At 33.2% G+C, this 27,715-nt stretch overlaps 1 protein-coding gene across 2 annotated transcripts; it reads left to right on the forward strand.

The window, feature by feature from the left end:
- Positions 1-1,062: 1,062 nt before the first annotated feature.
- Positions 1,063-26,279, forward strand: LOC149943785 (uncharacterized). Of its 2 annotated transcripts, XM_090175306.1 has the most exons (20): positions 1,065-1,128; positions 1,205-1,238; positions 2,133-2,162; positions 2,228-2,272; positions 2,914-2,943; positions 3,008-3,052; positions 4,701-4,748; positions 4,948-5,004; positions 7,846-7,887; positions 7,960-8,004; positions 12,013-12,063; positions 13,647-13,703; positions 14,491-14,547; positions 17,297-17,341; positions 17,414-17,458; positions 18,091-18,141; positions 20,768-20,815; positions 24,021-24,071; positions 24,285-24,328; positions 26,208-26,279. In XM_090175306.1, the coding sequence occupies exons 1-20, from the start codon at positions 1,114-1,116 to the stop codon at positions 26,211-26,213; spliced, it is 846 nt and encodes a 281-aa protein (XP_090031432.1). In that variant the 5' UTR covers positions 1,065-1,113; the 3' UTR covers positions 26,214-26,279. The 2 variants fall into 2 exon arrangements, with proteins under 2 accessions (XP_090031433.1, XP_090031432.1); XM_090175307.1 differs by lacking the exon at positions 14,491-14,547 and having other exon boundaries at positions 1,063-1,128.
- Positions 26,280-27,715: the final 1,436 nt, after the last annotated feature.

The following is a 27,715-nucleotide window of genomic DNA, read 5'->3' on the forward strand; positions in this document are numbered from 1 at the left end:
CGCGACGCCTCATCGGGTCACCCATTCAGAACTTTTCTCGAATCGAGTAGCTATGTTGCTGTAGCGACTACTGGTTTCTCACCCAAAAGAAGGATAACGACTTCGTTATTTTAATCTCCATTTTAATGAAACGGTTATTGCTCGAGCATAGCTAGTAGCCAAACAAAATGTTATTATTGAAAACTATAATATTTACACCGAGCAAAATATTCCAATAAACTGAAGTGTAAATATATACTTTTTATTGCATTTAAAAATAAAAATTAAATAAAAATATTTATTTTTAAGATTTATTAACTATGAATAAAATTTTGTAATTTAACATGTCTAAAGATATCCGTAATTTTAAAAGAATATTTATGAAAACTAGTATGTTTTTGTGATATAGAGATAGATTGTATTGAATTATTTTCACAATTAACATTGTTTCATACTTTTTAACGAACTTCCATTAATCTGCAATAGAGGGCGCTGTTGAGAAATTAACATAAACTACCTCTCCTTCATAAAGGTGGGGGAAGAAAGTCTAACTTATTGTGGAATTATTGCTGTGGCGTCTTAATTCAGAAAAATCATTCTTAAAAATTCGAAAATCCTCGGTTCAGACACAAAAATCGTCGCTACGGCACTGTATATTGCAAATATTGAACTAAAATTTGTCGTCGTTGAGACTAGTTCGATTAACAATCTTAAATTTATACGATAATTGTGAAGATCAGGTGCAAAATTACAACGTGGGCTTTATTACCTTCAATAAATATTTTTTATATTGTATTGCAAATGTACAAAAATTAATTATCAAAATTATATTATTTTATCTGTCAGTGTACAATGAAGACTCCTACAGATTAGTTATGCCTCTATTCTCTAATGCAAAAGATTTAGCTTTATTTTAGTGACCTAATTTTATTTTAACAAACGTCCGACATTTTATTAATTTAAGCCGTATAAAAACCATAATTTTTAAATTAAATTTCCGGTAAAATTGAATTTATTTCATCGCGCATTGTTTGGAATAGTTGAAATTTATTGGCGCTTGAAAATAGAAAGAATAAAACCAGAAGTTCCTGTTGACCGTCACTTATTCTCTGAAAAAGTTCCTCGAAAGGCTCCATGATGAAAATTTCGGTAAGCCTATTTGTTATTTAGTATTTAAAACTAAATACAGTTCTTAATTGAAATTATAAACATTTACGTTTTCTAGTTGATTTTGTTGGCGATTGTTCTTATTGGCGCAGGTAACTAATCTTGGTTCATTTTCAGTGGCGTAAATAGTGCCCCCGCAGACCCCGCGGCGTGGGGGGTGCCCCCGAGAACTAGGGGGCCCCCAAACTTTTATGAATAAAATCGGTGCTATTTAAAAGGGCCCCAAGTCGTTTTTCGCGGGGGGCCCCCGGAGTTCCTAGTTACGCTACTGTTCATTTTAACAAATAAAACGGTGACGTCATTTAGTGTAACTAAACACCAAATCGTTTTATTTGGTAGATTCGTGTACGGAAATTTCGGTTTTTAATCCCTGCCAGGGGTGTAGTAACCAAGTAGGGAAATGCGTCTCTTAGTGCTAGATGTATCTAATTTAATTTATCCCACCAACATTTTGATTTAAAAAAAGGCCCCTTAAGACGACTTTTGGAGGCCCCTATCAAAATTTAAAGTAGGCCCAGGCCTACCCCAGCCTGTTGGTGGCACCGCTACTGTCTATAAAGCGTTAGGATAATTTAGAATAGATTCATTCAATATGATTTCTATAGATAATAACTAAGTTACTCTAAAGATCAGCGTTTCTAAAGCGAATATCTTTAAATAGAAAAACGAGCCGGTCTCATTTTATAGATCATAAATTTCAATGGAGTTCTTTGAAGATTTTCTTATAGTATTACCACCAAATGTTATTGTTTCATAATGTTCAATGCAGAAAGCTAATGCATTTTTGAATATGCACCCATGAATAAAATTGAATATTCACCGTACATAGATCAATGGTCAATTGGAGAGTCGCTCTACCCGTGATAGAGGTTTTATTTCCACTAGGTAATAGTGGCCATGCAGGAAGTGAAGCGTCAAGTCCTGCCCCTGCGTGATACCGTGATCTATATTCGTGTAAATTTATGTAACATTTTCTTTTATTTCAGTATCGTCCCAAGATTCCAAAAACTTTCAATGTAAGTAAACCAATAATTATGTTGAATAAAATTAATTAAGTTATTAAAAAATTATCAAATTTTAGGGCGGGGTAGACATGGAAGACAAGAATATGAAGACCAGCCTTCTGGTAAGTGGCGACACCTGGATAATATAGATCAAGTTGAATTTGAAGAACCGCGCCTTGGTTTGAAAAATCGGAGATTAAACCTATTCGCATATTACATACAGGGAAACAAACATTTAGAAACCACCATGGAGTATAAAATTTTATTTTCGTATTTCTACACTAGATGACGCCAGCGGGGGTATTTTGGCGAAATATTGAAAAAAAAAATTAAATTATTATATTTATTATATAATTATAATAATTTAAGTGCTATTTCAAGCTGAAAGTTGATTATTTGTTTTTTTTAGAAAATATCGTTATACAAAATTTCCGCTTTTAAACTTTCGCTGGTATTATTATTTTTGATATTTCTGATTGTGAACTGATGGCGCCATCTAGTAACAAGTAGATTATTAAAAAATTACACACAATGGCGGTACCTTTGTAAAAGGGTCTTCTCCCTTCTTATATGAATTCTATATGATTATTTTCTATAGATAATAACTAAGTTACTCTAAAGATAACAGCGTTTCTAAAGCGAATATCTCTAACTAGAAATACGAACCGATCTATATTCGTGAATAAACCTAATGTGCCATTGTGGGTTTCATGATATGTAAAGGCCGTTTTGTAAATTTAAATAACATTTTCTTTTATTTCAGGATCGTCCCAAGATTTCAAAAACTTTCAATGTAAGTAAACCAATACGTATGTTGAATAAAATTAATTAAGTTATTAAAAAATTATAAATTTTAGGGCGGGGCAGACTTGGAAGTCAAAAATATGAAGACCAGCCTTCTGGTAAGTGGCGACACCTGGATAATATAGAACAAGGTGAAGTTGATGAGCCGCGCCTGGGTTTGAAAAATCGGAGATAATATTTAGCAGATCCTACTAATAATTAATTTCACCAACCACATTTCCGTGTGGAACTAGAGTAGTAATTAAAATTTTTAATAACGGCCGAAATTCGCATTTCAGTTAATTGAAATACTCGATTTTTTAATCACCTTATTTACCAGGGTTGTCACGAGAATATCTGGCGGAATTAGGGATAAATTGTAAATAGTCTTTAAGGGAAAATATCTGGGAAAGGTGAGCGAAAATCTTGAAAAATTGGCAGAGGTGGGCAAAAATATGAGCGCTCTTTTATGAAAAACATCTCGAAACGAGCGAGCACTTCAAATACGAAGGTCAATTGTTCTTGTTCAGCGTGAAAGAGAAATTGAGCAAGCTCAGGCTGAGAGCCGAATAGTTCGATTAGTCAGTGATTGCTCACGGCGTGGTGAGCGAAATCGGCTGATCGAGGCGCTAGCCTGCTTAATTTTAAGTGCCGCGTCCCCTAGCGGCGGGATAGATCGTTCACTAGAAAGCGCTGACTGCGGGCTGAGCGAGATTGTATTTTAAAAAAAAAACTCACATTTATTTTAATTAACAAAATTAAACACTAAAAACCTTAGTTCGCTAAATAATTGGCCTTTCTATAAAGTAACATTGGCCTTCTTGGTTAGATGTATCGAGCCCGTCACTCGTGACATAGAAGTGACGTTTCACTATGATATCCTATAGACGCTAGCATAAACTCTATTTATGTCTTATTCAACTTGCTAAAACGTTCCACGCGCGTCTTGATATTTTAACGTAAATTGGCTCGAGCGATTTCGCGCGTGCTCCCCGAAATAAAAAAAATGCACGAGCCTTTAACGCTAAAATATTAAGGAGCGCGTGGAACATTTGAACAAGTTGAACAAGACACGAATTAAAATTCGACGAGTCGCCCTTTTTATAAAGATATAACCTACAAAACTGAACTGAACTCCTACGTATCTCGTGACGAAAGCGATACATTAAAACAAGTTCGGCAAGCGTAATGACTTTATAGAAAGACTTATTAAATAAAACATATAAAATTTAGTTATAATCCTACGTTGTCAGAAAACTCATCATTATTTTGAGTTTCATTCCTACCTGACGTAAGGGCAGCTAGTGCCTATTTCTAACACTTAGAGCCCAAATAGATTGATTTATAAATTTCTTCGTTGCATTTTTGGAGGTCAAGAGATGACAAAATAGCTCGTCCGCTGCCAGAAAGGTCCCGCGAAGGCAGAATTACTGAAAGGGCTCAAGGACTGACCAAATCTAAAATTTTCAATTAAATCGATCTTAATTGAAGAAATATGCGTAGATTTGAAGGCGAAAATTAAGAAAATTGTTAAAATGGACCAACGATCAACTACCGTGTTCCAAATTATTATCGGGATATTGAGGACATTTAATATCCTATCCATTTATGAATCATTTTCACGTGGTTTAATTGCGCAAGGAAATTGCGTGTAAAAGCCGTAATTGAATTGCAAATATTTTTGATATTGATATAAAATTTACGCGCGATCAACATTAAAAACAATTAAATGTTTAAATTGTCTGACCATTAATTTTTTATATTCAGATGAGGAGTACAGTCAGTACGATATATGGGATATTTACAGAGAACGTGGTAAGAACCATTAATCGATTTGAATTAAGGGAACTATATTTGTAAGAGTAGATATTTTTAATTTGAGTATTTAAGTTATATTACATTTATTTATTTAATTGTACTACAATTATTTAGTTACGCACTATTATGATAGTTGAAGATTATGGAATTATTAACTAATAGTTTAATTTCGTTAAAACACATTGTTTATTCGCAGGCGATGATTACGGAGCTCCGCTGATTCCAAATCCAGTGCGCTCAGAATCTGAAACAGGTCAGTTAATGTACCAGTCATTAAATGACTTCGTACTAGATATTTTAAGACCACACGAAAATTCGCAAAGGCGTAACGTGATGGATCGTATAAGTTTATCTCTTAAAATTCGTGAAACAAATTCATTTTGAAAATCCAAATTTAATGAATGTAAACCGCATTTGGTATTTCAATTATCTCGTCTCGATTCGTATTTGTGAAACGTAAAGCTGTTTAATAAGAGTCAAAAGAAGTAAATATATCAGAAAAATGGTAAATAATGGTGGATAAATTAAAACAAATGTAATAAAAGGTAGCGGTGAGTAAAAGTATATAGTGGTATCTTTTATTTTTGAAAGAGCTAATAGTTGGCCCCACCGGCTATGCAATCGTGTTGACCCCATATCTCATTAATGCCAAATTTTTCCTCTTTGGCCCCATTTTGAGTTGGCCCTGATCTGACCAGCGATCGCCTGAGAGCCCGTACAATTAGTAATGTTTTAAACTATATGAACTTTCTTGTATCGGCATTTTGCCAACAACATAACCGATATTGCAATGAAAGTTGTGTTGATCCACATATTTTCGTAAAAATGAATGTTTAAATACAAGCAGAAGTATTTTAAGACTCTACGGTCGTCGCCAGGCAGATACCCGCCGTAGTTGTTTTAAATAAACGTTTTTGTTATACAATAGTGATTTTTTTAATTCATTTTAATTAACTTAATTAAACTATTCAAAACATAATAATAATAATAATCAGCTAGGCTAATACCCAAGGCACCACCTTAGGCCTAAGTCATCAAGCGACTTTTGAAGCCTTTTTAATTCAGGTGGCCGGGTTACAATGCGTAGGAGGGTGGTGGCAAGCCCTGCATGCCACGAGATCGAGCCAACAGCTCCCTACACTAACTATTACCGTTAACCTCAACAAGTTTTTATGGAAGGGGAAACCGAAGAACTCGGGGGAAAACCCCTTAAACCAGTGGGGAGAGAACTTGCAAACTCAACGCAGAAGGAGTTGTTCCGAGTTTTCACCCAGTGCCACAAGCTGGGATCGAACCCGGCTCCTCTTGCTGCGAGGCGAAAGTGCTAACCACTCCGCCACCCCACTTATTCTAACACTCAGAACCCAAATTGATTCAGCTATGGTGAATGTTCAACTTGACAAACTTGATTTGTAAATTGCTTCAAACTAGCCCGTTCGCTGCCAGTAAAGCTGTTAAATACGCGTCAGGTAAAAAGCGTCGATAGAAATAAACTATGAGTAAAAATGGTCAATAAAGTAAATAATGGTATACGAAGGTAAATAATGGTCAATTAAATTAAATAATGGTAAACAAAGGTTATTTATGATGAATAATGGTAAAACAGGTAAATAAGCGCCAAAAAAGTCAATAATGGTAAAGAAAGGTCAATAATTGTAAAGAAAGTAAATGATTTTAATAAAGGTAAAACTGGCGTTGAAAAAGGTAAATAATGGTCAGTAAAAGTAAATAATGGTCAGTATAAGTAAATAATGGTCAATTTACGTAAAAAATGGTCAGTATAAGTAAATAATGGTCAATTTAGGTAAATAAAGGTCAATTTAAGTAAATAATGGTCAATTTAAGTAAATAATGATAAAGATAAGTGAATAATGGTAATAAAAGGTAAATAATGCTAAACAATGTTAGGAATGTAATTTTTAATCCATACAAATATATAATGATAATGAGAGGTCAATTGTGGTAAAAAAGATTAATGATGGTTAAGAAAATTGAATACTGGTAAATAATGGTCAATAAAAGTAAATAAGGGTCAATCATAGTAAATTATACTAAATAAAAGTAAATAATGGTAAAAAAAGGTAAATCTTGGTAAAGAATTGTAAATAATGGTAAAGAAAGGTAAATAATGGTAAAGAAATGTAAATAAGGCCAAAGGAAGATAAAAGTCGCCAAGACAGGTAAATAATGGTTAAGTAAGATAAATAATGTTAATTAACGATAAAAAAGGTAAATAATGGTAGAGAAAGGAAAATAATGTAAAATAGGTAAATAATGGTCAATTAAAGTAAATAATGGTAAAGAAAGGTAAATTATGATAAATAATGGTCAATTAAAGTAAATAATTTTAAAGAGGTAAATAATGGTCAGTTAAAGTGAATAATGGTCAATTAAAGTATATAATGTTAATGAGGTAAATAATGGTCAGTTGAAGTAAATAATGGTCAATTAAGGTAAATAATGTTCAATAATTTAAAGGGAGGTAAATAATTGTAAAATTGTAAATAATGTTTGGTAATAGTAAATAATGTTAAATAATTTTAGAGGAAGGTAAATAATTGTAATATGGTAAATAATGTTTAATAATAGTAAATAATTGTAATATGGTAAATAATGTTTAATAATAGTAAATAATTGTAAAATGGTAAATAATGTTAAATAATAGTAAATAATTGTAAAATGGTAAATAATGTTTAATAATAGTAAATAATTGTAATATGGTAAATAATGTTTAAAAATAGTAAATAATTGTAATATGGTAAATAATGTTTAATAATAGTAAATAATTGTAAAATGGTAAATAATATTTAATAATAGTAAATAAAAAAATTTAAGGAAAGTTTAATAGTGATAGGTAAAAGTAAATTATGGTATCTTTTATCTTTGAGAGGGCCCGTACAATTAGTAATGTTTTAATCTATATGAACGTTCTTTCTGGTATTGGCATTTTGCCATCAACATGCCCGATATTGCAAAGAATGTTTGCTGCTCCACGAGTGGTAGTAATGTAGGCGAGAATGTGCTAGAATTTTGTAATAAAGGCAATGATAAGACTGACATTTGTTTATTAACATTGCAATTTTATTATTTGTAGAAATTTCCGGAGATTCAGACGATAATTCCGATTTTTTTGGGTGTAAGAAAATAATTTTTAAATATTATCAAAAATAAGAATAAACTGTTTTTGAAATCATATGATTTTTTTCAGGGTGGACGGAAAAAGTGAGAGAACTGGACGAGAAGAAACGTAACGGTAATAACCAATTATTAACACCCGAGTTAATATTTTCGAATTGGCTTTGTTTTTGTTATCAAATGGCCTATAGATTGTTTGTTAATAGGTAGCATAGTTTATTGAACCTTGGCTTAACCAGAAAAACCCCATTTGCTCCTTAGAACACGATGATATTATTTTAAAATATAACAATATTGTAAATATAATATTAACATAATTGATGTTCAAATAGTTAGGGGATAAATGAGTAAGCTTTTTGCTTGCTCAAAATCTGTACAAACCTTCGTTTGATCATAATCAAAAGGGGGATAACACTCTTAGAGTCTTTTCAAGACGCCTTCTCTAGGCCAAATATTTGACGATCACCTACCCGTTATTAAGAGGTAGGTATTCAAAATCTGCCCCTCCTACTGGTAATTTTCTCATCTATGCATTTCCCCAAATGAATTTCGCACATTGCATGATGAAAGCGCAGAAGGCGTGCGCGAACCTTTTTAAATTTAGAACCAGGCGGGAGAAATCTCCGCCGCCAGCCCTTAGCACCGTGCCAAGGCTTATTCACATTTTATCACCTTCAAATTTAAAATGAACACTTATCGTTACAAAATGATTCATCAGAACCTAAATGTGACTTTTAGAAATAAGATAACTTGTTTCTGAAGGTATTTACTTTTCAAATTTGAGATTTAGACGCGTTTTTGTGGCATTTATCAACCCGAGCGTGGCTGCTCTACCAAGTAAGATAATATTTTAGATGTAGAAATTTTGAAAACGAAGAGGGCGCTACTGCCCTATCGTCGTACGTTCATTTTCTTATCTCCAGGACAACGCCGTTAACATGGGCCCCTATGGTAGACTTTTGCTTATGGGGACCTTATGATAGGCTTATGATAGAACTTAAATAGAGCACCGTGCTATGAAATGGCTTCGTAGAGGTAGGACTAAAGGCTGGTTCACACGGGCAGTGTTTTCTTGATTTTCTCTATTTTCTCGTTTTACCACCTTTTCCCGTTGTTCTGGCGCACGGGAACACGACTGTACACACGGACAAAATTTGCCGGATTTTATCACAGCGAGCGCTGCCGGGGAATGAGAAATCGGATAACCTTTTTTGAGGGGCGTTGGGCTCGACCAGTCAGCGAGCGTTATGCCGTCACGTGGTAGACGCAAAAATTCTTAAGCCTACTTTTAAAGAATTTCAAAATCCCGTGACAGCGAAACGCTCGCTGATTAGTCGAGCTCAAAGTGCTTCAGAAAACCGGGAAAAAAAGTAGAGATATTTCAACATTTTTTTCTCCGTTTTCTCGTTTACCGGCAGCGCTGACGGCGGAAAAGTCCGTTTAATTTTGTCCGTGTGTACAGTCGTTTTATCGTGCGCCAGAACAACGGGAAAAGGTGGTAAAACGAGAAAATAGAGAAAATCAGGAAAACACTGCCCGTGTGAACCAGCCTTAAGTTTGTCGATTCTTAGGACGCATTAAAGCCGCTCTCCAACTGGCGCAAGAATAGTCAAGAAGATTTAAAGAAGATATTTATAGCTTTGGAATCATCAGAGCTCTCTTACCATAGTTAGATCAAAGTGTCATTGGCAATTCTCTTTCCAATTTGAGCAGCTCTTCTCAGACATTTCAGTTATTTTAAGGTACGCAATAGTGAGATGCCTATGCTGCCGACTGATTCCGCGGAAGGGTCTAACCAGATCCTTATTCATGAGGGTTGGGTGGGGAATTTCGATAAATGGTTTTTGGTGCGTAACATGAAACTTATTTGCGCTAACAGGAGAAATTGGAAAAATCTAGTCGGTGGCTCTTACTCAAGATTCTTAGTTGCCCGCAGGCCTAAGAAAAGAGGGCGTTAGCCGGTACCTATTACCAGTGCCCGTGCATCTCCGCGGGGTTCGATTCTGAACAAACGAGGTATATATCTCCACTAAAATGCATAGCTAGCTCCAATAGTTACGGCTTTATTGTGGCCCAAAGTTAAGGTTTTCCCGGGGGCCTGGGCCCGTTCTTGGCGGCCCTGGCCTAAAGCAGATTGTTAATGTTGTAAATGATCCTGAATGTTGCATGGGGAGGTCAATAGGGTTCGCTGCAGTGTTACGTTGGAAAATTAAAAAACATTATTGCGAAGCTATGATTTCAAATTATTTTTAAAATCAGCTGTAATGCAATATCGGAGTTCTTTTAATAATATTATTAATCAGTTTTAACAAGAATTGATCTATCTATATTATAAGGAGCGCTTGGTACGTTGGTCGTACGTCCGAGCTTTCTGGAATGTTTGCTTAGTCTGTCATGAAGCCAAAGGCGGGGCGGCGAAAATAAAAGCCAGCGCGGGACGGAGAGAGAAGCTGCTGCCTTTCGATTTGTTAGTGGCTCAACTATAGCCTTTTTTGTGTTTTTCCTTAGTCAATTTTTTAGGGACGAGCGTAGTTGTTTCTGTTCGTCATGAGGGGGGAGCAAATCTGCCATTGGGTAGAGGAAGTTTACAGGGGTACAGGGACGAAAGAGAAAGGCGATTTTTTTGTTATTTTTGCGGGGAAAAAGGGTACCCCGGAAATTCTGGTATGGCGAAAAGGGGGAGGGGTGCCTTACGGGGGGGGGGTTAGAAGAGAGAGAATTTAGGTGAGTTTTTGAGTTATTTTTGCGAGGGGAAAAGGTTTCCCCGGTAATTCTGGCGTGGGGAAAAGGGGCAGGGGGCCTTCCTGGGGTGGAGTGCCTCGAGACACACAACTAGCTTTTCGGATAGTTTATATATAGAGAATGTCTATATTCCGTCAGTCGCGACGCATCACGAACCAGGGGAATCAACTAAAGGGGGAGGAAATGGAAAAGGAGGCGTTCTTATTTAACGCGTCACTCACGCGGCTATATTATATATTACGTTAATCGCGTCAAGAGGACGTAATATTTAGGGAGCCAATAATGCGCCGCCTGGAATTGATTGATTTGAAGGGGAGGGGCCAGTTCTTATCCTAGAGTTGCAACGGGAGCGAAGGTAAAGATCGACGGAATATAAACAAATCAATAGATCAATTCTTGGTTTTAATAAAAGTGATAAAATAAAAGTATATTATAAGTAAAAATAGATGTATAACAAAACTTCAATATTCTCGAATCTGAATAGGGCCAAAATTTACAAAGAATTTTTAAGCTCGATTACTAAAAGTTTCTAAAACTGGAAATCATTTTCGAGTTTCAAGATATTCCAATTTAAACACAAAGTTTGCGATACTTTAAAGCTTCGATATTTTAGCATTATTAACCAAAGACTTTCGATTCAGATTCGGTACAAACCGTTTTCGAGCTTATTAAATATGTAAAATAATTCGAAGGTATTCCGATTTGAGAAAATTAGTTTTAGAGATTATTCCGGTGCTCGATGTGGCTAATTATCTGTTTGTAAATATCGTGGTAACATAAATTACAGTAACTTTTGACTTATTATTACCGTGGAGGTCAAAGCATTTGTTACGTCAGTCACAACATGGATTAATTAATTTAATTATGTACCTCGAAATTAAAAACCACTTGGCTTAGGGCTTTGAATGCCACCTAGCGGATTAGGTGGTTTTCTGTAGCCAACGAAACCATCAGCGGGGCTACGAACATAGCCTGAAACCAGGAATCCATAACGCTACTTGGAATGAATAACGGCTTCGATTCCTCGCCGTTGTGGCGGAACATAGTAGGCGGAGCTTATAAGCCTTTGTTTGTCACTGAATTTGACGTCATTTAAGGCGGTATAAGCGTTTTTAGCCCCTCCTACAATGTTCCGCCACAAAATACCACAGGGGATATGGGGAGATACTCATTCCAAGTAGCGTTATGGATTCCTGCTGAAACCCAATTCCGCCAGCTTTAGCGTTACCATGGGGATGGAAGGGAAAAAGTGAAACCAAAAACCAACGCGAATTCAATGTAAGGATTTCGGGTTTGAGGCACATCCATTAGCGAAGCTAGCTAATTGGTCCATGGTCACACTGTTACTATTCTTTAAAGGAGTTTCTAATTGTTTCTTTTATAGGTGAACTTCCTTTCAACACATTGCTCGCTCCTGCACCACGTCCTTCAGGAGGTGAGTGCTTTTAATACGGATTTTTAAATGAATATAAGCTCAACGAATTAGTTATGAAAGACCCTATCAATCTGAGCAAGAATTCACCAATTTGGTGCCAGAAATATGTAATGCCATACAATAAAGAGCCGGTTCTATTCTCTGTAACAAAAAGATTAAGTTATAAAATTATTTAATAATATTAATAAACTTTTTATATTTTATCTTAATATAATTACAAATTTTATAGGAACAGTCTTTAATTTTTTTGTTAAAGTAGGTTTAATAATCAATAAAAATAAATAATTGTAAAGATAGGTAAATAATAGTAAAAATTTTAAATATTCTCTAAACAGTTGATTATTTAAAACCACTACGGTCGTCGCCAGGCTGTAGTGGTTTTAAATAGCACTTTTGGTTGTACAATAATTATTTTTTACATTAAGATTAATTACCATATTGAACATTCGTCCTACGTTGTCAGAAAACTAATCATTATTTTGATTATCATTCTTACCGGACCTAAGGGCGGCCAACTGGTGCCTATTTTGTTTACTCAGAACCCAAATTGATTCATTTCTAGCGAAGGTTCAACTTGGCAAACTTGATTTTTAAATTGTTTCGTTGCATTTTTGGAGGTCAAGAGTTTAAATATTGACACTTAATTCAAATAGCTCGTCCGCTGCCAGTTAAGCTGTTCAATACGCGTCAGGTAAAAAGAGTCGATAGAAATAAATAATGCGTAAAAATGGTCAATAAAGAAAATAATGGTAAACGAAGGTTATTTATGATAAATAATGGTAAAACAGGTCAATAAGCGCAAAGAAAAGTCAATAATGGTAAAGAAAGGTAAATAATTGTAAAGAAAGTAAATGATTTTAATAAAGGTAAAAATCGCGTTGAAAAAGGTAAATAACGGTCAGTATCAGTAAATAATGGTCAATATAAATAAATAAGGGTCAATTTAAGTAATTAAGGGTCAATTTAAGTAATTAAGGGTCAATTTAAGTAAATAATGATAAAGAAAGGTGAATAATGGCAATGAAAGGTAAATCTTGTTAAAAAAATGTAAATAAGGGCAAAAAAAGATAATAGTCGCTAAGACAGGTAAATAATGGTTAAGTAAGATAAATAATGTTAATTAACGATAAAAAACGTAAATAATTGTAGAGAAAGGAAAATAATGTTAAAGAGGTAAATAATGGTCAATTAAAGTATATAATGTTAATGAGGTAAATAATGGTCAGTTGAAGTAAATAATGGTCAATTAAGGTAAATAATGTTAAAAAAATTAAAGGAATTTTAATAATAGTAAAATGGTAAATAATGTTTGATAATAGTAAATAATGTTAAATAATTTTAAAAGTTCTAAGGTGAATAATTTTAAAAGTTCTAAGGTAAATAATTGTAAAATGGTAAATAATGTTTAATAACAGTAAATAGAGGAAAGGTTAATAGTGGTAGGTAAAAGTAAAATATGGTATCTTTTATCTTTGAGAGAGCCCGTACAATTAGTAATAAGTTTTTATGAAAATAACGTCCCGATCAATATTTAAAATTTTTAAAAATTTTAAATTATCTGACCATTGATTTTATATATGCAGATGACGACTACAATCAGAACGACAAGGAGGACAACTGGTCTAGTTACCGAGATTTTGGTAAGAACCTATCGTTTAATTACATCAAATCACATTCGCAGGTAAATAATGTTTAAGTAAGATAAATAGTGTTAATTAACGATGAAAAAGGTAAATAATGGTAGAGAAAGGAAAATAATGTGAAAGAGGTAAAAATTGGTCAGTTAAAGTAAATATTGGTCAATTAAAGTAAATAATGTTAAAGAGGGTAAATAATGGTCAGTAAAAGTAAATAATGTTCAATTAAAGTAAATAATGGCAAAGAAAGGTAAATTATGATACATAATAGTCAATTAAAATAAATAATGTTAATGAGGTAAATAACGGTAAGCAAAGTAAATAATGGTCAGCAAAATAAATAATGGTCAATTAAGATATATAATGTTAAATAATTTAAAGGAAGGTAAATAATTTAAAGGAAGGTAAATAATTGTAAAATGGATAATAATGTTTGGTAATAGTAAATAATGTTAAATAATTTTAAAAGAAGGTAAATAATTGTAAAATGGTAAATAATGTTTAATAATAGTAAATAAAGAAAAAAATGTAAGGAAAGGTTAATAGTGGTAGGTAAAAGTAAAATATGGTATCTTTTATCTTTGAGAGAGCCCGTACAATTAGTAATTTTTATTGCTTAATTAGCTCAATCTATTTAAATTGATGTTGAATTCCACGATTTAATTTAATTAAATAAAAACCGTAATTGAATTTCAAATTGTTTTTAAGTTCATATGAAAATAACGTCCCTATCCATATTTAAAATTTTTTAAACTTTTAAATTATCTGACCATTAATTTTATAAATCCAGATGACGACTACAATCAGGAGGACAAGGAGGACAACGGGTTCAGGTTACGAGATGGCGGTAAGAACCTTTAATCGATTTGGTTAGAATTAAGCACTATTAGGATAGTTGAAGATTATTTTATTATTAACTAATCGTTTAATTACAACAAATCACATTGTGTTTTCGCAGGTAAATAATTTTCAATAAAAGTAAATAATGGTCAATAAAAGTAAACAATGGTCAATAAAAGTAAATAATGGTCAATAAAAGTAAACAATGGTCAATAAAAGTAAATAATGGTCAATAAAAGTAAATAATGGTTCATAAAAGTAAATAATGGTCAATAAAAGTAATTAATGGTCAATACAAGTTAATAATGGTCAAGAAAACTAAATCATGGTCAATAAACGTAAATAATGGTCAATTTAAGTAAATAATGATAACGAATGTTAAATAATAGTAAAGATAGTTAAATAATGCTAAAAAATGTTAAAGGAAGGTTAATTATACAATAAAATAAATAATGGTAAAGAAAGGTAAATTATGATAAATGATGGTCAATTAAAGTAAATAATGGTAAAGAAAGGTAAATTATGATAAATTATGGTCAATTAAAGTAAATAATGTTAATGATTTAAATAGTGGTCAGTAAAAGTAAATAATGGTCAATTAAAGTAAATAATGTTAATGATTTAAATAGTGGTCAGTAAAAGTAAATAATGGTCAATTAAAGTAAATAATGTTAATGAAGTAATTAATTAATTTGTGAAGATTTTTCGAAGAATTAAAACCGTGACTATGTTGTAAAATAAAGAATTTTATTTAAAATGAAGAGACGTTTCGAGCCGTGGCTAGTCATTCAGTCTAATGAATAAAAAACACATAGTATAGTCTATTTATCAATGTACAGGGTCAATTTAAAACGAGGAGCTAACCTCAGATTATACAAGCGGTTAGAATGCTTTCAATACTAAGATTAGTAATACTATTAATAAAATTTTTTTTTATTAATAACGCTTTAAGTATAACTAAAGTTTCTGTTATTGGAGTGCTAGGATATAAGTTTATGACAGCGAAACTAATCATTATACAGTTTTCAGCGAGGACTAGATTATTAAATTTATCTATAAAATCATATGAGTTTTTTAGCGAGTTTTTTGAGTCGGCTAAAAGATTGAAAATTTGAGAGAGATGGGTTGCTAAGTTTTTCGTTGGTGCAAAGGACATATCTACAATTGGTCTCATCGGATTATTAATTTTGTGGAGTTTGATATAGCCTTTAAGATGGGGTGTTTTGGGATTTTTAATCCGTAGCTCAAACTTTTTCTCTTTGTCAATTTCGTTCGATTTTTCTAGTTGGATAGTAAAATTGTTAAAAGATCTCAAAAGCCAACTTGTAAAATGGGATGTAAACAATTCCAAAAAAGACACAAATCCTCTACATTGTACGGGTGCTATCTTTAAAATCGAATGTTTATCGTGTAATCGCGTATACATTGGTGAATCTGAAAGAAAATTGGAATTTATAATTAATGAACTCAAAAGAGAAGTTAAAAACCAAAAACTTACCAACTCCATCTATGTACACCTTGAAACGTTCCCCGACCACAACCTAGATTGGGACAATGTAAAGGTTCTATTAATAATAACCTCAAGAGTTTTTTAAGGTTTTTTTATGTTTTTAATGTTAACAATTTAGGCGGGAAATAACTAACCAGCGCCAAAAATATCTGAAACCATAGGAGGGAGCGGGATTCGGGAAATGGTCGAAGTGTTGGTGTTCCGCACCAAAAAACCTTAGGTTATATTCCCTTTAAAATATTTGGAATGCCAATAAACTAGGAAAATTCCCAATCCAAAACAAATAATTAATATAACGAATAAAAAAAAATAAAAATAAATATATATTTATATATCCACCTTGCTACACTCACCGTAATATCCGAATAATTCACTTTTGTATAAACTTAGGTTAGCTCCTCGTTTTAAATTGACCCTGTACATTGATAAATAGACTATACTATGTGTTTTTTATTCATTAGACTGAATGACGAGCCACGGCTCGAAACGTCTCTTCATTTTAAATAAAATTCTTTATTTTACAACATAGTCACGGTTTTAATTCTTCGCAAATCTTCCCAAATTGATTTTATATTTAACTAACGTGATACTAACCCAATGGAATTATTAGGTAATTAATGGTCAGTAAAAGTAAATAATGGTCAATTTAGTAAATAATGGTCAATTTAGTAAATAATGGTCAATTTAGTTAATAATGGTCCATTAAGTAAATAATGGTCAATTTAGTAAATAATTGTCAATTTAGTAAATAATTGTCAATTTAGTAAATAATTGTCAATTTAGTAAATAATTGTCAATTTAGTAAATAATTGTCAATTTAGTAAATAATTGTCAATTTAGTAAGTAATGGTCAATTTAGTAAATAATGGTCAATAAAAGAAAATAAGAGTAAAGACAGATGAATAATGGTAAATAATGGTAAAGACAGGTAAATAATGTTTAATAATTTTAAAGGAATGTAAATAATTGTAAAATGGTAAGTAATAATTAAAAAAAGTAAATAAAAAATTTAAGGAAAGGTTAATAGGGATATGTAAAAGTAAATTATGGTATCTTTTATCTTTGAGAGGGCCCTACATGAACTTACTTTCTTGTATTGGCATTTTGCCATCAATATAACCGATATTGCAATGAAAGTTTGTTGCTCCACGAGTGATAGTAATGTAGGCGAGAATACGCTAGAATTTGGTAATAAAGACAATGATAAGACATTTGTTTATTAACATTGCAATTTCATTATTTGTAGAAATTTCCGAAGATTCAGACGATGTTTCCAAATTTAATTTTGCGTGTAAGAAAATAATTTTTAAATATTATCAAAAATTAGAATAAACTGTTTTTGGAAATCATATGATTTTTTCAGGGTGGACGGAAAAAGTGAGAGAACTGAATGAGAAGAAACAAAAAGGTAACAACATATAATTAACACCCGAGTTATTTTTTTAGAATTGGCTTAGTATTGTCTATAAAATGGACAAAAGGGTGTTTGTTAATAGGTAGTATTGTTTCTTTAACCTTGCATAAACAACAAAAACCCCATTTGCTTCTAAGAACACGATGGTATCATTTTAAAATATGACAATATTGTAAAAATAATATTATCACAATCGATTTTCAAATAGTTCGGCGATAAATGAGTAGGGTTTTTCAATTTTCAAAATCTGAACCTACCTTCGTTCGTTCATAATCAAAAGGGGGATAACACTCTAAGAGTCTTTTCAAGACGCCTTCTCTAATCACTGATAGAACCAATTTATTCATATACACCCACGCATATTAAACTTAAATAGTTTGATCAAAGTGTCATTGGCCATTCTCTTTCCAATGTTACAGAGGGTTCGCTGCTGTGTTACGCGGAAAAATTAAAAAAAAAACATTTTGGCGAAGCTATTTTGAATAACTCTTAAAATCAGCTGTAATGTAATATCGGAGTTCTTTTAATTTCGGGTTTGAGGCACATCCTTAAGCGAAGCTAGCTAATTGGTCCTTGGTCACAATGTTACTAATCTTAAAAGGAATTTTTAATGCTTTCTTTAAAAGGTGAAATTCCTATCAACAGATTGCTAGCTCCTGCGCCACGTCCTTCAGGAGGTGAGTTATTTTAATACGGATTATTAAAGGGAATATAAGCTCAAAGAATTAGTTATGGAAGACCCTAACAATCTGCGCAAAAATTCACCAATTTGGTGCCAGAAATATGTAATGCCATACAATAAAGAGCCGGTTCTATTATCTGTAACAAAAAGATTAAGTTATAAAATTATTTAATAATATTAATAAGCTTTTTATATTTTATCTTAATATAATTACAAATTTTATAGGAACAGTCTTGTACTTTTTTGTTAAAATAAGTTTAAAAAATCAATAAAAATAAATAATTGTAAAGATAGGTAAATAATGGTAAAACTTTATATTAATTAAATTATTTAAAACCACTACGGTCGTCGCCAGGCGGATACCCGCTGTAGTGGTTTTAAATAAACCTTTTGGTTTACAATAATGATTTTTTACATTCAGCTTAATTATCATATTGAACATTCGTCCTACGTTGTCAGAAAACTAATCATTATTTTGATTATCATTCTTACCGGACTTAAGGGCAGCCAACTGGTGCCTATTTTGTCTACTCAGAACCCAAATTGATTCATTTTTAGCGAAGGTTCAACTTGGCAAACTTGATTTTTAAATTGTTTCGTTGAATTTCTGAAGGTCAGAGTTTAAATATTTGGAGATAGATGGCCCGTGTCGTAATATTCAATTGACACTTAATTCAAATAGCTCGTCCGCTTCCAGTTAAGCTGTTCAATACGCGTCAGGTAAAAAGAGTCGATAGAAATAAATAATGAGTAAAAATGGTCAATGAGGAAAATAATGGTGAACGAAGGTAAATAATGGTCAATAAAAGTAAATAATGGTAAAAGAAAGTTAATAATGGTCATTTAAAGTAAATAACGGTAAATGCAAGTTAATAATGATAAATATTGGTAAGGCAGGTAAATAATCGCAAATAAAAGTCAATAATGTTAAAGAAAGGTAAATAATTGTAAAGAAAGTAAATGATTTTAATAAAGGTAAAAATGATGTTGAAAGGTAAATATTGTCAAAGAGGTAAATAATGGCCAATTTAAGTAAATAATGGTAAAGAAAGGTAAATTATGGTTAAGAAAGGAAAATAATGTGAAATAAGTAAATAATGGTAAGAAAGGAAAATAATGTGAAATAGGTAAATGATAAAGAAAGGAAAATAATGTGAAATTGGTAAATAATGGTTAAGAAAGGAAAATAATGTGAAATAGGTAAATAATAGTAAGAAAGGAAAATAATGTGAAATAGGTAAATAATAGTAAGAAAGCAAAATAATGTGAAATAGGTAAATAATAGTAAGAAAGGAAAATAATGTGAAATAGGTAAATAATGGTAAAGAAAGGAAAATAATGTGAAATAGGTAAATAATGGTAAAGAAAGGAAATTAATGTGAAATAGGTAAATAATGGTAAAGAAAGGAAATTAATGTGAAATAGGTAAATAATGGTCATTAAAAGAAAAAAAGTCAATTAAAGTAAAAAATGACCAATGAAAGTAAATAAAGGTAAAGAAAGAAAAATTATGATAAATAATGGTAAATTAAGGTAAAAATGTTAAGTAATTTTAAAGGTAGGTAAATAATTGTAAAATGGTAAATAATGTTTAATAATAATAAATAAAAGAATAAAATTGTAGGGAAAGGTCCGTTTCAGGCTAAGAATGACAAAATATATAGTACAATCGGCGCAAGGATGCCTCAGATCGTTTCCGGTCATTTCACCGCGCGAAATTTGAATTTGGCCATTTTACGGTCAAATTCGAGTTTTGCTCTTTTCGTCGTCTTTTAGCGCCATCTAGAGACCAAAATTGGAATCTTTATTTTTTAATTTCATAATTGTGGTGGCAAGCAAATTTAAAAGATAAGGCATTCCTATCATTCCTAAATTTAAAATAGTATGTATAATTATTTAATTTTGTAAATTTATTTCTACGTCTTACCAGTTAAATCGCAGTTTTTTTAAATAGTTACCACGCTTTCTTTAGCCAAATAATTTGGCTGTATTCAGTTATTAAACTCATGACAACATGAAATTAAAAAATGGATTCCAATTTCGGTTGGAAAATCACGAAATTTGAAATTGACCGTAAAGTGGTCAAATTCAAATTTCGCGCGGTCGACTGGCCGGAAATGGTCGAGGTATCCTTGCACCGACTGTACTATATATTTTGTCTTTCTTAGCCTGCAACTGACTATAGTATTAGGTAAAAGTAAATTATGGTATCTTTTATCTTTGAGAGAGCCCGTACAATTACTAATTTTTACTGTTTAATTAGCTCACTCTATTTAAACTGATGTTGAATTCAACGCTTTAATTTAAAAAAAAAAAATAATAACCGTAATTGAATTTCAAATTGTCCAGCTGAGTCGAGTAAAACAAAACTGAATTAGATAAAATAAAATTGAATTAGATTAATAACCATGTCAGGTATTTGTAATTAGACGCGTTTAGTTGGAAATCAGGCCCTGAACATTGAGTTAAAATTTCAAAGCTCTAGAGCTGTCCGTTCTCGAGTTTTTAGGAACATGACATACAAATAAATAAATAAAAAGACAAACTTTAAGACTTATAGTTATAGATAACTTCCCGAACAATTTAAAAATATTCTCTGACCATTAACTTTATATATCCAGATAACGACTTCAATCAGGAGGACAAATGGAGCAGGTACCGAAATCGAGGTAAGAACCTTTAATCGATTTGGTTTGAATTTAGCGAACAATATTTGTAAGAATATAAATTTATATCTTGAGTATTTAATTTACATTACTTTTTTAGTTTAATTGTGCTACAATCATTTAGTTATGATAGTTGAAGATAATGGAATTATTAACTAATCGTTTATTTACGTCTAATCACATTATTATTATTTATCATAGATCATAAATACACTTCGGAATACTGTCCATTTTAAATGTAAAGCTCGAGGTAAAATTGGGCCAAATTATTTAGTGGGGTAAATGACCATCTTCCGTGTGTCTTGTTCGGAAAAATAGATTAAGCTTTAGCATATCTGATTTCCTATCGATTGATGTCTAATTTACAATTCTGTTACGAACGGTTGAAGCATTATGTACAAGTATATTTAAAATATAATGATTGTTTTATTTTTCATTTTATTTTCTTTAAAAATTATTTAAAATACTCGGAACAAAATTGAGTTCTATCTACAAAAAATGCAGAATTATTCTGTTAAAAACCAAAGGCCGGGAAACTGACCTATAAATGATAATCGTGACATTCGCAGGATTTTCCTTTTAAATACACCAAAAATATATTTTATTTGATAAACATTATATTGAAAGTAAAAAGACAGAGACCAACAGTAGACCCTTTTGGGACTCATCAGTACTGTGTAAAAACTCTGGCATTTCTTGGAAATCTGCCGATATCAGTAAAACTAATATACATTCAGGGTGCCAAATATGTGAGCAAGCAGTCCATTGCAATTTATAGACTATAGTCAAATTCTTCACAATGGTTGCATCTATATATTTTCGATATAATTATCTTAACGTTGGATTTCAACGGATGCCCGAGCGTAAAAGATGTCTGCTGTATAGCGACCGCCATTAAGGTGGTCCTAAATATTTTAGTTACTAAATATTTTATCCTCAAGTCGGATCTTGTTCCTTAGATAAAATGAAATAAGCCCTGCCAAATTTCGGGTCATTCAGATTATATTTAGGGGTTAACTTTCTGAATGCGTTTGAAAATAAAAGCCAATACACGGAAAATCATGTTTATTGTTTATATAACGAAAGTTCCTTCACAAATTGAAACAAACACAAATTATTATCGTCAACAACGTTATAATTATAAGATCACTTTGGAAACAAGGCGCCTTTGGAAGGGTTAGGATACACCAGGGGCAGAAGGTACTGCTTATCTTTGGTCAAACTTTGATTATATTGCTGGATCAGGGCGACTCCCCTCTCGGCGCAGTCGTTTACCACCTTCATTTGCGCTGCTTTCTCTTGGAATGGCTTGTAGGGTGTATCTTCTGGCCACTGACTGGATTCCTTGAGCAAGAAACCCTCTGCAGCCATGTTCTTGCCGTTGTCCAAGAGAACATCAAAGATATTGGCCTTTTATCTTTGACATAGGAATCTAGGGTGCTGGCAGAGACAAACAACTTACCGTCCAGTCGTTTAAGTCTCATGGATTTAGCAGTCTGGAGCAAATCTTTCGGCATTCTGGATTTAGTTTCGACGTCGAGGTCTCTAGCAATTTCTTCCGCCAAATACCAGAGATCTCTCTTGAAAGCCTTGAAAGTTACATCGGCCACTGGTCGGCCCGGGAACTCTGTTAGTGTAATGAGGAAGACTCGGTCATTACGCGGAGCTTCTGCAGTAAGAGGAGCTTTATGCCAATACTTGGCATACACCAGTGCCAAGGACTGACATATCCTTTGCAGGCTTTTTTTTTCACGAGAGGTAAGTTTAATCTGGTCCCTTAAGAGGTAGACTTCAAGGGAATAGATGGCCTTAGCTCTCCATCTGGCATAATGGAGAGCTCCAGGTGCTCTAAAGCCGAGATGTTTGTTTGGAACTCCTCCGAGAAAAACAAGGCTCAAATATTGCAGTTCAGCGTAGTCATCTCTCAGAAACCCTCCATTTGCGAAAGCAGACGAGGAAAAACCAATAATTTCATCACGCAGATCACTAAGGACACCGTTGCGTAGATCGTTTGAGGCAGCTACAAACTTTGTTTGATCGAGTGATATCCATTGAGTCCTGAAACGTTTGAAGAGAGGAATTTCTGGTCCAGAAAAGCCGCCGAGGGTTTCTTTAAAGACGTCAGCTAACATGTCCCCTTGTGAGTCCAGTGTTTGAGGTCGTGGTGTCGAAAACTAGCCTATTCAGCTGATTCTTCAGTCACCATTCTTCAAGCGTCTTGATGCGCACGTCGGCTTGAGCCTGACCAGTCCCTCGAGGTACTCCGAGGAACTTCTCAAGTCTCCCACTGGATATGACGATGGCTATTCGATCAACTTTATCTTTCCCAGTGACCATGTCTGGCAGAAGTTTGCCGTCCCAGTGCAGAAGGAAGGGTGCATTCGTGAAAAACTTGGCCATATCTTCCGTTACAACTTCCACACGGTAGAATATCTGTTTTAGTTTTTTTTGGAAACATGTATATCAGTCAAAGGAACAAAGTCAAGCTTGAGGAAGAAAGAAATTTAGGAAAATAACTTTTTGTCTCTTTTTTTTGGACCACCCTAACCGTCATGCAATAATTGTTAAAAATATTTGGAACTGGCGTCTAGCACTAGATGGCGAGAGGAATGCCACTTCGCTCTGTATTGCGGCTTATGTTGAGTTTAACACTATCTTAAGAGGGGAAGTGAATAAAACCTGAACGTTTATAAGCTTTAGTCCCATTCGACCGAAATCCCATTCGACCGAAGGCGGTTTTTGAGGTGTCCCATTCGACCGAATTCCGCCGAAACGTGCGGTTTTTATGTGTCCCATTCGACCGAACGCTGCTATATAAATTGGCTTATGCTATGTTTTCAATTTAGTTACTGAAGTCGTTTGCAATGGAGCGGATGGCTAATAAAGGAGGGTATTTATTTTTATCTTCACCTAGTCAAGAAAAGTAACTGAACCAAAACTGAAATAGTAAACTTAACCAACTCTAACCTAACCTAACCTAGCCTAACCTAACCTAACCTAACCTAAACATGGATCTTCGATAGTACATACCTTATAAATAAAATACCAAATCACCCCGCCAATTGGACTACATTTTAAAATTCTTTCGGTCGAATGGGAATAAACGGTTTATAAAACCTCAACTTTTAAACAATTAATATATAATTAGTAAAGAAAAGGTATTAAAACTAATGGTTTAATTACTTGGAATTGCCTTGTTCATTTTAAGGTGGTGCTCGGATTCCAAATCGGTACGCGTCAAGATCTGACTCTGGAAGAGGTAAGTCCCAGTCATTAAACGTTTTTGTACCAGATATTTGAAGAAAACTTACAAATGCTTAACGTAAATGCCTGCACATTTCTTTTATTGTTCTATTAAAATTCGTTATACTTTCCTCTTTAAAATATAAAAACGGGCCAAATTATTATATTGAGAAATAACTGAAAATAGTAAAATATTTAAATTCTCAGACAAATAATTTTATATATCCAGATACCTACTATAATCAGGAGGACAAATGGTCCAGGTACAGAAATGTAAGTTTAAGTTCCAGTCATTAAATAATTTTGTTCCAGATAAATTAGGAACACACGAAAATTTACAAACTTATCTTGGTCAAAACAAAATAATACTTAGTTAAATCAAGTTAATTGTTTATAAACAATGGGGAATAGTCGAATAAGCTGAAAGCTTAAAAGATTTGGAAATATATTTTATTTCAAAAGCAGTACGTGTGGCACGTCAAACTGGGCAATTTATAATTTAATTATTGATTTGAATTCAATTTCAAAATTATTGGTGCTATTTTTTTTATTTACCCTTTTCTACTTATAGAAATTTATACCACAACGTTATTTAGCGTTATGTGTTATAGATTTTACCACTGATTAAGTATCAATTCACATAATCTTTAGAGAAATTCCGGGTCCATAGGCTTGAAATAAGTTAGGGCCCCTGATCTTCAGCTGTGTTAGGGTATCTGACCTTGTTTCCTCAACATTTAGGGAGGTTCCGGGACCGGTTCTAGGGCCCTTTATCTGGTAACTTTTTAGATAAAAATAGTAATGCGAAATTATATAAAATAAAATAAATTTACTCGACAACGAATTTTTCTCGTGCACAAGCTTTAAAAGTTTATTATAAAAACCCGACCGCGGTTTCGGTTACCTTCATGGTACCATTTAATTTAATATTTAATTGAAACTGAATTTATCGAGTAAATTTTTAATTAAAAGCAAATTATTTTGGTAGATGCCTATTTATTGTGGGAAGAAACATGTAAAACAAATCACTGACAAGGCCAGTTAGGGATAGCAACCCCCAATTGTTTTAAAATCTTAATCGAACCTGAAAACTCTAAATTTCATAAAAGCTTTTATGGTTTGTAAACGTATCATAAACATCTCATTTGACAATTTGATCTGTGAAAATGTTTAATTCCCCTTCGAATTGAGTTGGCGAAAAGTAAACCTTGGCCCCATCCTAAAAGACAGGCACTTCTGCCATTACTCTTTTATATTGAATAAATCGATTCTTAAAGTAAAAAAAACAGGAAATAAAATGTTTACGATAAATTAAGACAAATGTATAAGCAGATCATCTGTCATGGGGACGAGCGCGTGGTAGTCGCCAACGGTATGTCATCTTTAGATTCATTGCAAAACCATGACTCAGTCAAGATTCTACAATTTGTAGTCCGTTAAATAGTTGTTTTAGGAAAAATCTAGGTTTATAAAATCACAGGAATATATATTCTGTAAGATCTCTAAAATATTTATAATAGGCTTCCCTACGGGTTGGATTTAAGAGTTATGTTCATTAAAATAATAACAATCTGAAAAAATATCCCAAAAAGAGACCGACACCATATCGTGTGACTCTTAAAAAAAGAAAAAAGAGAATATATTAAAAGATCAATGTTCAGTGGTGGCGAAGTGCTAGGCGAGGTTGGTTAGGTCCCACATCCTATCAAGAGGACTTAAACATGTGCGCTTAACTTAAACAATTCTTAAAAATTTACTAATTTTTATCGATAAATCACTATATTTTGCTAGCTCTACAAGAAACAAATAGGACCCAAAATCCACCTTAGAATGGAAGGTACGGCGTTTTCAAAGTACCCGTGAACCAGTGGCTCTAACCTAAATTTAAAGGTTTTCAAATTTTGAATTAGTTTTTCACAAGCTTCTGCATTTTATAGCATTACGAATTTTCTTAATTTCGGTGAATATTAGCGGGTTTGCTTGGTCTGTAACAGTACACCCAGTTAAACCGTCAAATTTACCAAAAACAAGATACGTCACAAACCGAACATTGAATGATAACTTAGGTGGTTTGTTGGTTTTCGAAATTTAATTTATGTACTTACTTCATTACATTAAGTTACGGTTTAATTAAAAGTTATTTTTCATTTAGGAGTAAATCAAGTCAAATGAAGAAAGAACAATGAAAGATTGTAATTTTTAATAAATTAATTGCATAGTTAAATCGACGTTTTCATCTGGTATAATACATACAGGGTCAGTGGCGGACTGGGTCTAATACTTTGGGCTGCCAGAAGACAAAGGGCCTCAGCTTTAACAACTATAACGCTATCATGTTTGAGGGGCCCACTTCATGAACGGTCCGTGGGGCCCACCTGCCGTCGGGCAGGTTCACTCTATGGCCAGTCCGCCACTGTACAGGGTGTTTCAGAGAAGTCTGGCACAAATTTACAGACGTGTTTTTTCGGTAACAAGGAATGAAAAAGGCCCTAAAAAAACGTTTTACTAAATTTAAAACGCGCAAATTTGCAGTTTGTATTATTCCTTGGATCGAATTGTTTCCTTTCACTTAGCATTGGCTTTTTATCTTTTTCGGAAAAAAAACTAGCGTCAAAAGTTCGTTATTAAACAAACGTTAAGCATGTTTACGATACGTACAGTAATATTATTCGACATTATTTAATTTTTTTCCCCATTATTTTTGAAAATAAAACCAATTTTATTTCCCCACCTTCTCGTTTTAAAAGCGATTCTAAGCGAACCGACTTGGACGAGTTACTTCGCGAACCAAGTACCAACACGAAGCGATTTCTCTCGCTGGTTTTGAAAACTAGTTGGCTAAAACGAAGCAATTTTAGCGGGAAGTGTGAACCTGGCTTGAATGTAGTTGACTTGTGTAATTAATGGTCTCATTAAATTCTCACCCACAAACAAATGTTTTTAGTCTACAGGTTTAGCCTAGAATAGTTCGAATAGTTTTTTTGAATGGGTAAGAGGCTCATAATTTGCAATACATTGAGGGTCCTCAATAATGAAATTCACATTTCGTAACTTAAACCTGCTATGTTATGGCGTACTTCACGATATGCATCTTATGTATGAAATCGCTATGAGAAATTAAGATAATGATAAAAAAATTATTAATTGTTCGTATTTTTATGATAGATGACGCTGCAGTTCTCCACAAAGTCACGTGACTACCTTCTTTATAGCCCCCATTAACTTTAAAGTCTCGACTATTGCCGGCGCCCTACGATCCGCGCGCCTAGATCCTTTCTATTTTTCTTCCCTCCGCCAGATGGACCTCGGTTTCCAATCTTTCAACGTTCTTTTCCGATCATTGTTGTCCTCTGCACCTTTACGCAAGATGCCTCTATTCATTGCCGTCCTTTCTTCTGGCGACTGTACCCTGCCACGTTGCGAGACACAGCCTTCACCACCAGGGTGCGCCCAGAGATAATCTCTCTTATTCGAGATCGCCCGAGCGTGTTACGTACAGTTTTTGGTGGTTTCGGATTTTCAAGCAATCTTTTAAATTCTGACTTATTTGTCTATCTCATGAATTTCACGTCAATGAGGCGGACTAACCGGTTACCCTTGAGACCGAGTTGTCATCCCATTCCCAGGGGTGCATTAACCCTTTCGGCGCCTCTAGGCACA

Source organism: Leiobunum rupestre, chromosome 5 (genome assembly GCF_980474605.1).
Source record: "Leiobunum rupestre chromosome 5, qqLeiRupe1.1.hap1, whole genome shotgun sequence".
NCBI lineage: Eukaryota > Metazoa > Arthropoda > Arachnida > Opiliones > Sclerosomatidae > Leiobunum > Leiobunum rupestre.